Genomic DNA, 13,660 nt, shown 5'->3' on the forward strand with positions numbered 1-13,660 from the left:
GCAAAAACTGACAGTCTATCTAAGTCTAATAATCTTACATTGAGCCAAAAAGTATTTTTGATCTTGTTTTGAGAGTGATATACTAAGCAGGAGCTGAATGTGTAAGATTATAAAACTTGTTTTTAGAATATATTACTTTTATTTCTTACTTAGTTACTAAATCCTTAAACTAGTTACTTTACATGCATTTTAGGCTAAATTATATCACTGAGACACTGTTTGAGGTCACATTGTATATTTCACAACCATTTTTAGATGCGAAAGCTTATTTTAAGGCCTCTCAGTAATAAGTCCCTTAGGCTTTTGTTGGCCCATCATTAACACATTTATTTACAATATTTACAAAGCTGCAGTGTAACATTTTATGTAGTACGAATCCACAGCCACAACATAGGCAATAAATCACAGCACATCTTCCCCTGTTTCATTTCAACTTTTAAGTGCAATGACATCATCAAGGTTATATTTTGTCAGAACATACATACTGCATTTGAAACTGACCGGATAATATGATGTAGGATCAACTAGCTTTTCAGCATCTATAAACTCTGTTGCTTGGGCGAGATTAGGAACTACAATTTTATATGCTAAAAAATCTGTATTAAAGCCCACAGTCTCATAAAGCTGGTATTCAAAACAGTATAATGAACTGTCTACCACAAAAATGTTTTTAATAAGTCCAAAAACAGGAACTGTGTCACTCACACTGGTGATTATTAGAGACTTTTCACTTATGTACTTGTTCCCATTGAGAACAAGCCATTTTACTTTGACTCCATGTTGTATGCCACCTATCCCCAAAAAATCTCTTATCTTTGCTGCAATATACTCAGGATTTTTCACTTCAGAGACAGGACCCAATTCCTTCTCATGTACAAATATTGGATGCTCAGTGCCCAATTCATTTTGACAGCATTCAGAAAGCTGATTATGGTTCACAAGTGACTTACAGACATTTCTGAAGTTCAATTTAGATGCCCATTGTTTAAAAAAACAGTGCTTTGATTCGAATCTCATACACATGTGCCTTATCACAGGCCCCAGATGAAGAATCTGAGCAGGGAGATGCAACAGGTAATGTTGCTTAGGTATTATATTATTCTCAGGAAAAAGTTTCTTAAACTGTTTCAAATGCTGTTCAATCATATTCTTCAGTCTGAACACACTTTGTACAGATAAAATAGGGGCAAAGAGTATCTGAACAATCTTAATTAAGTCCAAAACAAACTGAACATATTCATTTTTCTCTATACTGTTGAGCAGAAAAGGCATGATCTTCAACAGTATCAGCATTTGCCCCGAGGACTGTTTCAGTTTATTGTCATTAGATGCCAAGGTAGTGACACTGATAGGGCAGGGTTTGTCACGTATGTCTACTGGTGACAAAGGAAAACTCTGCATGGCAGAATTGAACACATCCAACTCCATCTGTCCAGAGAGAACAAGGTGTTTTAGCACACACTTAATTTCCATGGGTGCAACACCCTCAAGAATGATGTGCATTATATCCTGTGGTGTTTGTTGAATGAGGTCAAAGGCTGGGAAATCAATCAGCTTGCTTCTTCTGTTTATACCATAGGTGGTTTTGAGAGATGATTTCAAGAAGTCTGTGCAAGCCTTTTCTATTTCACAGCACTGCTTAATATGTTTTTTCATTGTCCTTTTAGTAAAACTTAGTTCATTAAAATTAATTTGCATTTCATCAAAGGTACATTCACAATGCCTACACTTACTATACGCAAAACCAACTCCTTCCTTGAAACCAGCAAGCTCATGTTGGGCAAGTGTGTCACCACAGACCGAAACTACAGCACCAAATAAATCCATGCTACCACGCTGTGTTTGGATTTTGACACCATTATAGAGCAACTTTAAGTCTTCATTAATCCTTTGTAATACAAAATCAACACCACATTTGTCAATATCATCAGCTTTTGCTATAGCAAGGAGTCTGATTGCAGCAAGCTTTGACCTAAACTTGGGGTCTATGTTTCCTAAAGTATAATAAAACATGAATAATTTATTTACTGAAGCATGTGACCCAAGAGGATTGCATATCTCTATTTCATCAGCATACAAAATTATCTGTAAAGCAGAAGGTTCTTTTGAAAACAGTGGATGGGATTTATAAATGCTCCCATCAATAATGTCATACAAAAACCCATCTTTGTGGCAACTCTGAGGTGCGGTGTTGATCATGGCAAAAATCCTGGAATTGGACAACAACTGTTCAAGGCTCCTAATAAGGGGTATATAGTAAAAACTTCTGTTTTTGATGGCAATTACTCTTGACTGTCCTTTGTTAACTCTGCAAACCTTTTGAGACATAACTACCTCCTCTGGTATGACTGGGTTAAAAAGCCTCTGGATTGTGCTGTCCTGAATGTATGTGGAAGCCATCATGGAGAAAGGATCTTGAAAATTTTCCAGTTCTGCCAATACTGCCTCTTGTAGCTGCTCCATATTGTCTGAATGTCTTTGAAAGAGCGACTTCATGGTGTCCTTCATGGTACTGAGAAGAGCAGTTTGATACTGCTGGACTCCAGAGACAATACTGTTGACACCCCTCTGAAACAAAAACAACAAAGAAATATGAGCTATATACAGTTTGTTCAATATGAGACTAGCATTACACTTCTTAAGAACATTCTGAATAGGATTTCATACCAAAATGATCTCTGTCCAGTTCTTGCTCAGAATTCAAAAGTCAGAATTACACTTCTCTGGTGTGCAGACTTTCTTTTTGCTCTCGTTCCTGCACCCTTTTGACCTCTTTTCACACGTGCGTGTTCTCATTACTTAAAAACAACACTGTTCCCACTAAATGCAAATCTAAGTATTAACACTGTAATGCTTTTTTATATGTTTATGTTAAATATGTATCCATCTGGTGCTGGCCCGGCCCGTCTGTCAAATTTCAAAAAGTCAATGTGGCCCCAGAGCCAAAAAGTTTGTGTGTATCCTTGTCACAAAATATGACACTGTTGTAGCTCTGACAGTGGAATTATAAAATGGTCCATAGAATTAGAATTGTAAGTTTACATGCTTTCAAGACCTTTTCCCAGTCTTATTCAAGCACTTTTCAAACTCTATCAAGGACCAATTTTCAAGTCTTTATAAGCAAATTATGACTGTGGTAAAACGCATACTTAAATGCAGACACACATACATATATTCAATATATATTTTATTTCCCTAACACTTAGGTTTGTGCAATACCTGGGATAGGTGACATCTTTCCCGGACACTGATGGTAAATGCAGCTGCACATCTGACGAGATTTTCACTTGCTGTAGCAGCTCCTTCCTATAGATATGTTGTGTTAATATACATTAAAAAAATAATATAAACACCTGAATGTTAACTGTTAAACATTTTCATTAGCAAACATTGCATCTTACCTGATTATCAGTATTTGGAGTCTGGAAATCCTCAAGCTCCGGACTTGACATTTCATTTGGAATGACAGGTATGTTGACCTCACTGTCGGTCCTTTGCATTCCTTGTGTTTTAGTGGCACAGTCAGAAAAAACTGGTATGTCAAAATGTTCACCTGCAGCATGTGATAAGTCAGATGATGCTGCTGTCATCCACTGGGTAGGAGGGTTCCCAGTCGCAAGATACAGAGCATGAGTGCGTCTGATATGGTAGTAAAAAGAGTTAAAGACTCTGTATTCCTCTGTACAACCATCTATTCCGCATATGACTCGGAAGTTTGGACTGCGGCTATGTGTTTTGTTAATATGGCTCAAGAGAGACTTCAATGTTAAGGCAACAAAAACAAAGCAAATCATACACCTCCAACAGGCCATGTTAAACCGCCAAAAAGAAAAAACAGGGCAGCTAGCTGAATGCAGACAGTCTATTCTTAGCCTAATGAAAATCTTCACTCACGGCAAAATCAAGTCATGCTAGCACTACAACACACGTTCGTAAACCTCTATTAGAAATTTAAATGTAGCAGAAGAAAGTAGACAAAACGTTCAGTCTAAGAAGCAAGAGCAGAAACAAATACCTTACTGCTTCACATCACTTTTGAGCTGTTGTTGGCGGGCTCATACAGGCGCTGCAGGTCATTACCAAATATGGAGGGGGGTCGGTTACATCAAAACTCTCATTAAATCTAGTTTAAACTCTAGTTATTGTGATTCAGTAAGGGACCACAACAGGAGTAATAATTAAAATGTAATTTATAGTTATAATATCCCCCTATTATGACTGTTATTACTTTACAAGTTTTAGAAACATTATTATGGTCTGCACCTACTCCCCCCTGACTGCCCTCATGTGGTCACGTCTGTCCTGTAACCGTTTGAAGGGGAGCGAAGAAGCAGGCTTGGACTGGATTCTGCTGAGGTAAGGAGAACTTTTACAGCATTTGATTTAAAAATTTTGTACTACTGGGAAAACAGCAGCCTGGTCCAGCAATCAGTTTACCCATGGATGGACTATCAGTTCTCATAATACGTCCACACGTTTTTTGCCACTGTAGCCTAAAAGCCAGCTAGCTAAGCTTGCTTAGCTAATATTAGCTAACAGGTTTGGTCCTGCAATTTACGTTACAATGCGATTTTTTTTTTTGTTTACCATGACTAACCAATGGTGTTAAAAGTTTGAATATAATTTTCCACATAAAATATGTACATGTTTGATGTAATTAGCAGGACATGCAGACAGACTTGGTACTAATGAACGTAGGAACAGCAGATGCAGATCAGAGGCAGGTGTGCATGTCTTAGCTGAGGGACCTATGCAGGCTGTGGAGGAAAATGCTGAGAGTTTAGTTTCTGCACTAGTTGAGGCTCCTGTCAATCACTCTGGGTCCACTGTATACAGAAGGAAAATACATGTGTTGTATTTGAAAAGTCCATAAGGTGTTGTACTGTTTGAATGGTCTGACATACTTCTGAGCATGATTTTTTGAGCCTTGGCTTAATGTCGTGTTTTTTTTCATGCCCTCAGATAAAGGCGCAATTAAAAGGAAGACACACGGAAATCATGGATGGACTAGATGATGTTACAGTATCAGTTCTAAATGGTATGTCAAGTTTAAGTGTCTTTAATAAAATAAAGTTGTCCATGCTGACATTGGTTTCAAATTTGAATTTTAACTATTTATGTAATCTCAAAACACCCAAATGTCAAAATTTTATTCTATTTATATTTATTTGTAGCTGGGAGATAAAACAGTAAGAGGACAATTTGGATTTTATTTGCCCTGTCAAGTTGAATACCATTAAATTTATAAGGTCCAAGTTTTTCAACTCTAAAAGGTTTATTACTATTTGACCTCTCTTTACAGCTGCCAACATAGATGAGGTTTTAATCCACACCCTCAGTCGTGATGATTTAAGAGATCTTTTTCCTGGTCCAGAAAACTTTCTCAGGAGGAAACAGTTGTGGGCTCATCTTCACAAAGAGGCAAGTTTTTGCTGCCTTTGATCTAAAAACGTGTAGTGCAGTTTTGTTTGTAACACCTACAACATTTATATTTTGAATTATTTTCTTAGGAGGACTATTCCACCTTACCAGACAAAGCTGGCCCTGGTGAAGCAGGAACTAGGTCTTCACCTAAAGGAACACCTCCATCTCCCCAGACATCCACTCCTTTGGTAAAGAAAACCCCAGAGAAGACTCTACAGCTTCCCAGTCCTCCTGAATATGTGATCTATACAGATGGTGAGCTGGAACTAGCTCGGAAACACTATTTTGAGATGGCCTGCACTGGTAGAGAGGGAGAAGCTGCCATGTCCAAAGAGCTGAGATGCAGGCTGGTGAGAAACACTGTCACCAGCATGATTTCAATCTTGAGAGCAAGTCGACAAGGAGAGGAGTTACGATACCCGTCCAAGTACGATGTTACTGCCATGGCTAAGAAACTAGTGGAGTATTATCCCATGCTACAGGATAACGACTTACCTGCCAAATATGTATGTGATTAAATTTTTTTCACATTTATTTCAGACTTCTGAAATTATATACGTGATATTACGTTTCTTTTTTTCTTTCAACATCTTATTCACCATAGACGAGCATGTACAGTTATCTTCAGAAGAGGATCCTGAATATTAAGTCCCCTCGAAAGAGGCAGGGTCCCACACCAGAGAGGGGCCGTTCAAAAAAAAGGCGCCACATTGAGTTCTCACCAAGTGACCAGGGAGAAGATGATGATGCAGATTCAAGTGGCGGATCAACGATTCTTTTGCCACCAGTGAGCAGTTCTGATGGCGACAGTTCAGGTAATTGACAAATTCTAATTATGGCAATAATGATGGACGTGAAGGCTGGATGACTTTGATAGATTGGGATGTCTTGATATATTACACTTTAAATTTAAACTTGATTAGGTTTTGATCTGTTGTGACAGGATGTGATTTTTCAATATTCATGTATTTGACTTTCTGTAGAATAACCATCATAAATATATAACACACAATGTTAGGCTTGCTGGCTAAAACACATAGTATCATTTAGATTGATATGTTGGATCCAGTTACTGATTCTGTATTTTCCCCTTTAGTCAACATGGATAGTCTAGCAACACAGGCCAGGCATTACAAGACTCTGCAGGACCTGTATAAGAAGCCAAAACCCAACCGAGATGCTGTTTGCCAAATTCTTGACCTTGAGTTTCAATCAAGAAGAGCCTTCATTGACAGCGATGTTCTGAAAGAAGAAGATAGGCCAACAAAGATTCTAGAGGCATATCCAGGTTTCAAGGAGCTTCACAATGTAAGTGACTTACTTTTCATCGTGGCTTTCTTATAAAGCAAGCACTGGTGCAGGTTTTAACATTTACTTGCACTATAGGTGATGGATGAGCTACGGCGGATCCTGGATAAGAACAACAACAAATTCATAACTGAAGTAAAGGCAAGATGGGAGGACTTCTGCTCCATGGTTCAGTTTTATGGTCTTTGGAAGAAGGTGTTAAAGCCACCGATGAACCAAAATAGAGGTTAGTCATTGTGCTATCTTTAATACATCATGTAGCTGTTTTCAGAGACATAAATATGTATAGGATTGTGTATGATAGTGCTGATTAAATAAAACTGGAACAACAGTACTGTTCATGGTGACACCTTATTTTCTGTGGTATCAAGATTAAGTTGCCAATCAAATTTAGATCATTTAGGATTGAACTAAACATTGATTTATTTTGTTCCAGTGGAATGCAACATCGCCCGGTTTAGGGCACTCCCCACACTCTTCCCCTCACCAACTGCGCCACCCAAGAAGCTGGGACATGCCAGTGAGGCATTGCTTCATGTCCTTCAGGTCAGAGTTTGTTCATATTGTTATCAGTTAATATATAGATACTTTATTGATCCCGAAGGAAAGTAGGCAATGTATGTCTGCAAGGGCTTTCACTGTACATTTTGGCAATTTATTTGGTCCTTTTTAAGCATCTCTGCTCCTAAAAATAATAGAATTTACATTTGAAAATTGATACTGAAATTTCTGCAGCACTATGTTGGTCAGAGGACAGCGTGGCCTGCCAAAATACAAATACAGACCAATGTCTACAGGAAACACTAATAAATTGATTAAAAATAACTAATTAAACTAAAATTCATTAAAATCATAAAAATTCACAAAACAAACTGGAAGTAATAACAGATTTAAAACATTACAGGTGCAGTATCTCTGTCATTTCCCAAAGTATGTGGAGAATGACTACTAACAGTGACTAAGACACAAGTTAATCTTGTCATAATTATTTCATTGGCAGGCATATTTGACATTTTCTGTAGGGCATTTTTCAAACTAAAGAAACAAAATGATATGAAGATGAGCTGTACCACCTGTATTCTATGATTGTGATCATTCATATATATATATATATACATATATACATAATAGTGTCTCAGTAGTTTGACTGCTCAGCTAGTTTTTTAATGTCTCTCTTCTCTGTTTTGTCCTTTTTTCTTTAGCCAACAGAAGATCCAGCCATCTACCTTCAGAGGAGATCTCTCTTCAGCCCTGTTTTGCTCTTTGATGGGTCCCACTGTATTATGGCAATTGGAACCACACCCATCACCACATTTGCTGAAGAAGACCTCCGTCAAGGTTTGCTGTATCTGATGGCATACTACTACACCTTGCATCTCACATATCCAAAGTGTGTGGCAACCCTTCTGTCTGTCATTCAGACTGAAGTGTTAAAGGACAGTATCCATGAGCGAGACACCACAAGCTCATACAAAAAAGCCATGGCAGAGTGGAAGGCTTTTATTCAGGAGTAGAGTTGTACAGGTACACGACTTTCATGTCTGTGTTGGAAAGTTTTAACCTAACATAAGAGCTGTAAAAAGACATTTAAATTCTTCATTTTTGTTTATCTAATACAAACACATCTTCTGTTCTTCAAATGTTCTGCTTTATAATGTGAGTTTCAGTAGCTTTAAATGTTGATTAGAGTTAATTAACTTTACCAGTTTTTAGTTGTAATTGAAAGTTACTATTAGTTCAATGACACCATGTATAATGTATAGCATTACTTGCATTACAACCTCAACATTACCATTTCTGTGTGGGTTTGTTTTGCACATTCATGTGTGCAATGCTGTATACTATTGTTGCTATTTGGAGAAGCAATTTAAATAAAGGCTGTTGTATATTGTACTGTGTTTTTGGATTCATTTAGTGTAAATGCTTTCTTATTTTAAGACAGAATATGTAGAATTAGCAATTCTTGAATTCAGAAGAACAGCTGTTAGTTCCTCTTGTTTTAAGAGTTTTTCTCTCAAAGTGAGAAAGAAAAAAACACTGAAAGAAGCATTGGCAGGCTAGTTTTGAGTTTATTTGACTTGATAAAGCACTTGAAATGAGTGTTAAACAACTTGTTTTAAGTTATTTCTCACTTGTCTAAAGACTAGATATTTTGTCTTATTTCAAGAAATCTTATCAAGTGTAATTATCTCAATCCACTGGCAGAATATTTCACTTGATTATAGTCTGAATCTTTCCAAATTAAGTAGTTTTTTCCTTATATTTAGACAGGTAGTTTTTGCAGTGTAGTTGTTATTATTGGGGCTTGGTACCCAATCTCGGACAGTGATCTGATACATGGTCTAAGGAGCCCCAGGGAAGAGGTCAATGGCACAGCCGTAAGGTCTTGGAGTGGTAGAGCCTTCTCCTTACTAAAGGCTAAAAGGCGGTCATGATATTCAGTAGACACAGAAAACAAGTTTGGAATGAATTCATTGGAGGTGGCAATTTATTGTGTTTTGCTCTTTTCCATGTTGACCTGTGTGTTTCCCTGTTTGCAGGTTTTATTTGCCTGGGTCAGAGGATTATCACTCACTAACACAACTTACCTGCTGACTCTGGTCTGGTCCTCTTCTCCTCTACTCCTTCCTCTGCAGCAGGACTTCAATGCCAAGCCTACCTGCCTGCCCTCCTGGAAACACTCTCTTCATGAGTTAACCAGTAACCCCTCCCAAGGACAGACTCACTCGCTTGGCCAAGTAAGCGAACTCAGTTCCTAATTCAGTTCTTTCGACTTCTTGTCTGTGAATTCTCTTTCCTTGGACTAGTTGGAATAATGTCTCTCCTCCTCTACTGACAGTAGATTCCACTTTAGCCACAGTACTGAGGTCAGATAGGTTTCTTTTAGTCTGACAGATAAAAAAAAGTACATAGTTTGTGCTATCTGAGTGTTCATACCAGCAGAAATACTAAACGCCATTAAAAAAAATAAAGGATAGGTCCTCTTATTATGGATGCATAATATTAGTGAATCAGGTATTTTTAATTGAGCTCTAATTCAAGCTTACACCCACAGACACCTTGCTCATAATTTTATTTGCACCCTACAGGGAGGAAGGCCACTCTGCTACATTTTCTGAATTCAGCAGCAAACCTTTGGAATTTGAGCGTTAATAGATATGTGAAAATGATTTTGGTCTGCAAAGTGTTTTACAGCATCTACAGGTTCTAATTTATGAATGATGCAGCGAATTATGGTGATGTTAGGGTTGATCTTTTCATGCAGCTGCTCCTTTCTATCAGGCCATCACATCACCTGCACTACTACTACAAACCTTGTTTGCCATGAAAGTCTTTCATAACTCACTGCAAGTTCTCTTAATTTGAAAAGACAAGCTGCACAGTCACCTGTATATGGACTTCTGATGTTAACAATCAGGCAAGTATCTGGCATACAGTAGGAATACATCTAGGTTCCAGACACTGAATCCAGTTCATTTCTGGCAACAGCAGTGCTTAGCAGCTTAATAAAAAGTTAGAGTAGAATGAAATCAGACCATCCTCCCTGTCCATTGTCATTTCTCGTGTCATAAAATGACAAGTGCTGATGTGAAATACGTTTCTGATTTTATTGTTGTACTATGGCATGTTTGAAGATGCAATGTAAAAATCAGAGGGGGGATACATTTCCAACCCCACTGGGGATAAAAATTTAGCAGAGGCAGGAACTTGTAGGCCACCTCCCTATGTCGTCTAGAAAATTGTGCCCTGGCTGTACCCAGTGTAGCAGTCTGCAGCCTACCATTATCTTGCTTACTCACAAGTGATGCCACATCAGAGTTAGTTTTTTCCTTATGAAAAGATTTGGTCTCTTTATGGAGAGTTTCTGTTGTTCTTGCAGCCAGCAATTTATTTCATTTCATTATTTCATATATTTTAGGTTACATTACAATCTATTTCATTCAGACTTTGACAATTAAAATCATTTATAGAAGGACTGACAGAGCAGTGATTTGTGGCCCTCATCTGTTGACCATTCCCTTTTGTGGACTGTCTGGTTGTTTCCTGTTCAGTGCACTTCGTGTCACTTTCATTTGCACCAAAGAAGATTAAACAGATTTGCAAAGTTTCACATTCAAAGCCAGTAGAAATTTAAATGACTACTTATGTTCTATGATTTTTTTGGTTAAAAATGAAACTTGGTTATAGAACTGTGCTCAATTTCTGGGTCTCAGATTTGCCACTAGGAAAAAGTACATAGAAGACTCTAAGGCACCTAATTTAAAAATGAAAACATGAAAATGAAATGGGCTTCCTCCCAGTAGGACATGCCACAACACCTCACCCCAAAAGGGCCCTGGAGGCATCCTAATCAGATGCCCAAGCCACCTCGACTGGCTCTTTTTGATGTGGAGGAACAGCAGCTCTACTTTGAGCCCCTCCCAAATGGCTGCACTTCTCACCTTATCTCTAAGGGAGAGGTCAGCCACTCTTTGGAGGAAGCTCATTTCTGACATTTGTATTCGCAATCTCATTCTTTTGCTCACTACTCAATGCTCATGACCATAAGTGAGGGTAGGGACATAGACTGACCAGTAAATTAAGAGCTTTGCTTTCATGCTCAGCTCCCTCTTTGCCACGACGTGCCCTCCCAGCAGTCACATCACTGCAGACGCAGCCCTGATCTGTCTGTCCATCTCCCGTTCACTTCTCTCGTCACCTGTGAACAAGACCCCTAGGTACTTGAACTCCTCCACCTGGTGCAGCAATTTATCCCTGAGCCGGAGTGGGCACTCCACCCTTTTCCAGTTGAGGACCATGGCCTCAGACTTAGAAGTGCTAAATTCTCATGCCAACTGCTTCACACTCGGCTGTGAACCGTTCCACTGTGAGCTGGAGGCCACCACCTGATGAAGCCAACAGGACCGCATCATCTGCAAAAAGCAGAGATGAGATTCTGAGGCCACCAAAGTGGAAGCCTTCTGACACTTGGCTACGCCTAGAATTGTGACAAAGGGCAGTCCTGACGAAGTCCAACAACCACAGGAAACAAGACCAACTTATTGCCGGCAACATGGACCAAGTTCTCACTGCAGTTGTACAGGCACTGACCTCAACAATGGGCCAGACACCCCATACTCCTGCAGCGCCCCCATAGGATACCCCGAGTGTTGCAGTTGAAATACTTCAAGTCCACAAAACACATGTAGACTGGATGGGCAAACTCCCACGCACACTTGAACATCCTCAAGAGGATGAAGAGCTGGTCCAGCGTTGTGCGACCAGGACAAAAACCACATTGTTCCTCTTGAACTTCAACATCCAGAGCCTTCAGGAACTCAGGGCAAATCTCTTCCACCATAATCTCATTCACCGGAGGGCACTACGGGCTAATGCCTGTCCACCAGATGGTCCCCCTTGAGCTCCCTCCCCAGGCCTGACTCTAGGGTAGGGCCCCAGTAACCCTTTCCTGGGTAGGGTAAACAATTCCCTTCATGACTCTTCTATCGGGGTCTTTTGAATTTCTCTTTGTCTGGCCCCTCACCCAGGACCAGTTTGCCATGGGAGACCCTACCACAGGGACAAGATTCGGGACAACATAGCTCCTGGGATCACTGGGACACAGAAACCCCTCCACCACCATAAGGTGACGATCCACGGAAAAATAAAATGAAAGTGACAGGGGTGCCAAGGTGGCTCAGGGCATGACCAGGCGACCACGTATCCCGTGTGGCGGAGCTGTCGGCACAGGTTCAAGTCCCGTCCTGTTGCTATTTACCATGTCTCTTCCCCATCTCTCCTCTCACCTTCATGTCTCTCTCTACTGCAAGAGCTGTCCAATAAAGCTGTAAAAAGGCCAAAAAAAAAAATAATTTAAATGTTGTTTTATTTTCATGAGTCAAACACTAACACATAAATTCTTATCTTATATTAAAATTACTTCCATCACTGAATATTCTGCCATAACTTACAGTCTAAAATTTTGGCACTATTTTGGCAGATGCTGGAGACTCTGGATTTTTATTTATTTTTTTGTATTTTTATTGCAGTTCAGTTCAGGCTGATCATATGATCCTTGTTCTCCACGTGCTCTTGTAGTCCGTTAGTCTTTTTTTCATTTGAGCTACAGTTAGTGTCTCAGGGGAAATAATATTACAAACCTCCATTATTACAGGCTCCCTTTTTTTTGATCATCAATCCCATGGAAACACTTTGGAAAGTTGTGCCTTTTCTGGCTTCCTCTTGGTACAAAAATGCTTCCGTTTCAAGCTTTAGAGTTCTCCCTGTGTGTGTCATAATGTGGGATTTTGCTGGAGTCCTTTCTGCTTTGCTGGGTTATTCCTGCAGGCAGACTCCTCCCGGATGGGTGGAGTTTTTGATTCCCCTGCTGTTTGGCTGCATGCACCTGTTCCTCATCCTCCTCGTTCAGCTCCAGTTTTCAAGCACCAGCAGTGCCAACCATTGTCTGCCTTTCACAGTGGAAAATTGTTCTATCAGCTGAAGAGTCTTACGTCTCCACTCCCAGTTCCTTCATCACATTCTGTTATCTACCTACCTGCTCAGACCACTCGCCTCCAAGATTAGTACCTGTTCTCCACCTGCTTGTGCTCCAGTGCTCACAAGCTCTGGACTCCCACAGCACCTGACTCCTCCCCCCTTGTAGTGACTACCCAGAACTCAATAAGCCAGAGACATCAGGATAGTTTTATTCAGATTGCATTGGAAATATTGTGAATGGACTTTAACCTCCTTCTCCCTCTCCTCTGACTGGACCACTGGTACCCGAGCTTCACCATCTCACTCCCTGACTGATGTTGCCTTATTTTTTGTGTTTAATAAAGACTCTGAACTGTGACACTGTTTTTGCTGGCTCTGCATTGTGGGTCCATGTACCTATAGGTTTACAAACTGTGACACTGCATGTATTCCCCTTTAGTTACCTCCTCCT

The 13,660-nt window shown here is 39.7% G+C and overlaps 2 protein-coding genes across 5 annotated transcripts; one reads left to right on the plus strand and one right to left on the minus strand.

The window, feature by feature from the left end:
- Positions 1 to 302: 302 nt before the first annotated feature.
- LOC115783741 (uncharacterized) lies at positions 303 to 4,465 on the minus strand. Of its 3 annotated transcripts, none has more exons than XM_030734715.1 (4): positions 4,264 to 4,465; positions 4,016 to 4,066; positions 3,220 to 3,306; positions 303 to 2,568 (listed from the first exon to the last, which is right to left on the minus strand). In XM_030734715.1, the coding sequence occupies exon 4, from the start codon at positions 2,506 to 2,508 to the stop codon at positions 430 to 432; it is 2,079 nt and encodes a 692-aa protein (XP_030590575.1). In that variant the 5' UTR covers positions 2,509 to 2,568; positions 3,220 to 3,306; positions 4,016 to 4,066; positions 4,264 to 4,465; the 3' UTR covers positions 303 to 429. The 3 variants fall into 3 exon arrangements, with proteins under 3 accessions (XP_030590575.1, XP_030590574.1, XP_030590573.1); XM_030734714.1 differs by lacking the exon at positions 4,264 to 4,465 and adding an exon at positions 3,402 to 3,502 and having other exon boundaries at positions 4,016 to 4,154; XM_030734713.1 differs by lacking the exons at positions 4,016 to 4,066; positions 4,264 to 4,465 and adding an exon at positions 3,402 to 3,842.
- LOC115783742 (uncharacterized) lies at positions 4,211 to 8,626 on the plus strand. 2 transcript variants are annotated; one of them, XM_030734717.1, is made up of 10 exons: positions 4,312 to 4,356; positions 4,662 to 4,874; positions 4,963 to 5,038; positions 5,303 to 5,421; positions 5,511 to 5,930; positions 6,029 to 6,239; positions 6,521 to 6,732; positions 6,811 to 6,958; positions 7,169 to 7,278; positions 7,935 to 8,626. In XM_030734717.1, the coding sequence occupies exons 3-10, from the start codon at positions 4,999 to 5,001 to the stop codon at positions 8,244 to 8,246; spliced, it is 1,572 nt and encodes a 523-aa protein (XP_030590577.1). In that variant the 5' UTR covers positions 4,312 to 4,356; positions 4,662 to 4,874; positions 4,963 to 4,998; the 3' UTR covers positions 8,247 to 8,626. The 2 variants fall into 2 exon arrangements, with proteins under 2 accessions (XP_030590576.1, XP_030590577.1); XM_030734716.1 differs by lacking the exon at positions 4,662 to 4,874 and having other exon boundaries at positions 4,211 to 4,356; positions 7,935 to 8,625.
- Positions 8,627 to 13,660: the final 5,034 nt, after the last annotated feature.

This window comes from Archocentrus centrarchus, chromosome 7, assembly GCF_007364275.1.
Source record: "Archocentrus centrarchus isolate MPI-CPG fArcCen1 chromosome 7, fArcCen1, whole genome shotgun sequence".
In the NCBI taxonomy this organism is placed as follows: Eukaryota; Metazoa; Chordata; class Actinopteri; order Cichliformes; family Cichlidae; genus Archocentrus; species Archocentrus centrarchus.

Coding starts and splice junctions, on each gene's coding strand:
- LOC115783742 (XM_030734716.1), top strand. CDS start 4,999: ATGGATGGACTAGATGATGTTACAGTATCAGTTCTAAATG. Junction 5,422..5,510: donor GGGCTCATCTTCACAAAGAG/GCAAGTTTTTGC, acceptor TTATTTTCTTAG/GAGGACTATTCCACCTTACC. Junction 6,733..6,810: donor GTTTCAAGGAGCTTCACAAT/GTAAGTGACTTA, acceptor CTTGCACTATAG/GTGATGGATGAGCTACGGCG.
- LOC115783741 (XM_030734713.1), bottom strand. CDS start 3,812: ATGGCCTGTTGGAGGTGTATGATTTGCTTTGTTTTTGTTGCCTTAACA. Junction 3,307..3,401: donor CTCCAAATACTGATAATCAG/GTAAGATGCAAT, acceptor ACATATCTATAG/GAAGGAGCTGCTACAGCAAG. Junction 2,569..3,219: donor AAAGATGTCACCTATCCCAG/GTATTGCACAAA, acceptor TTTTTGTTTCAG/AGGGGTGTCAACAGTATTGT.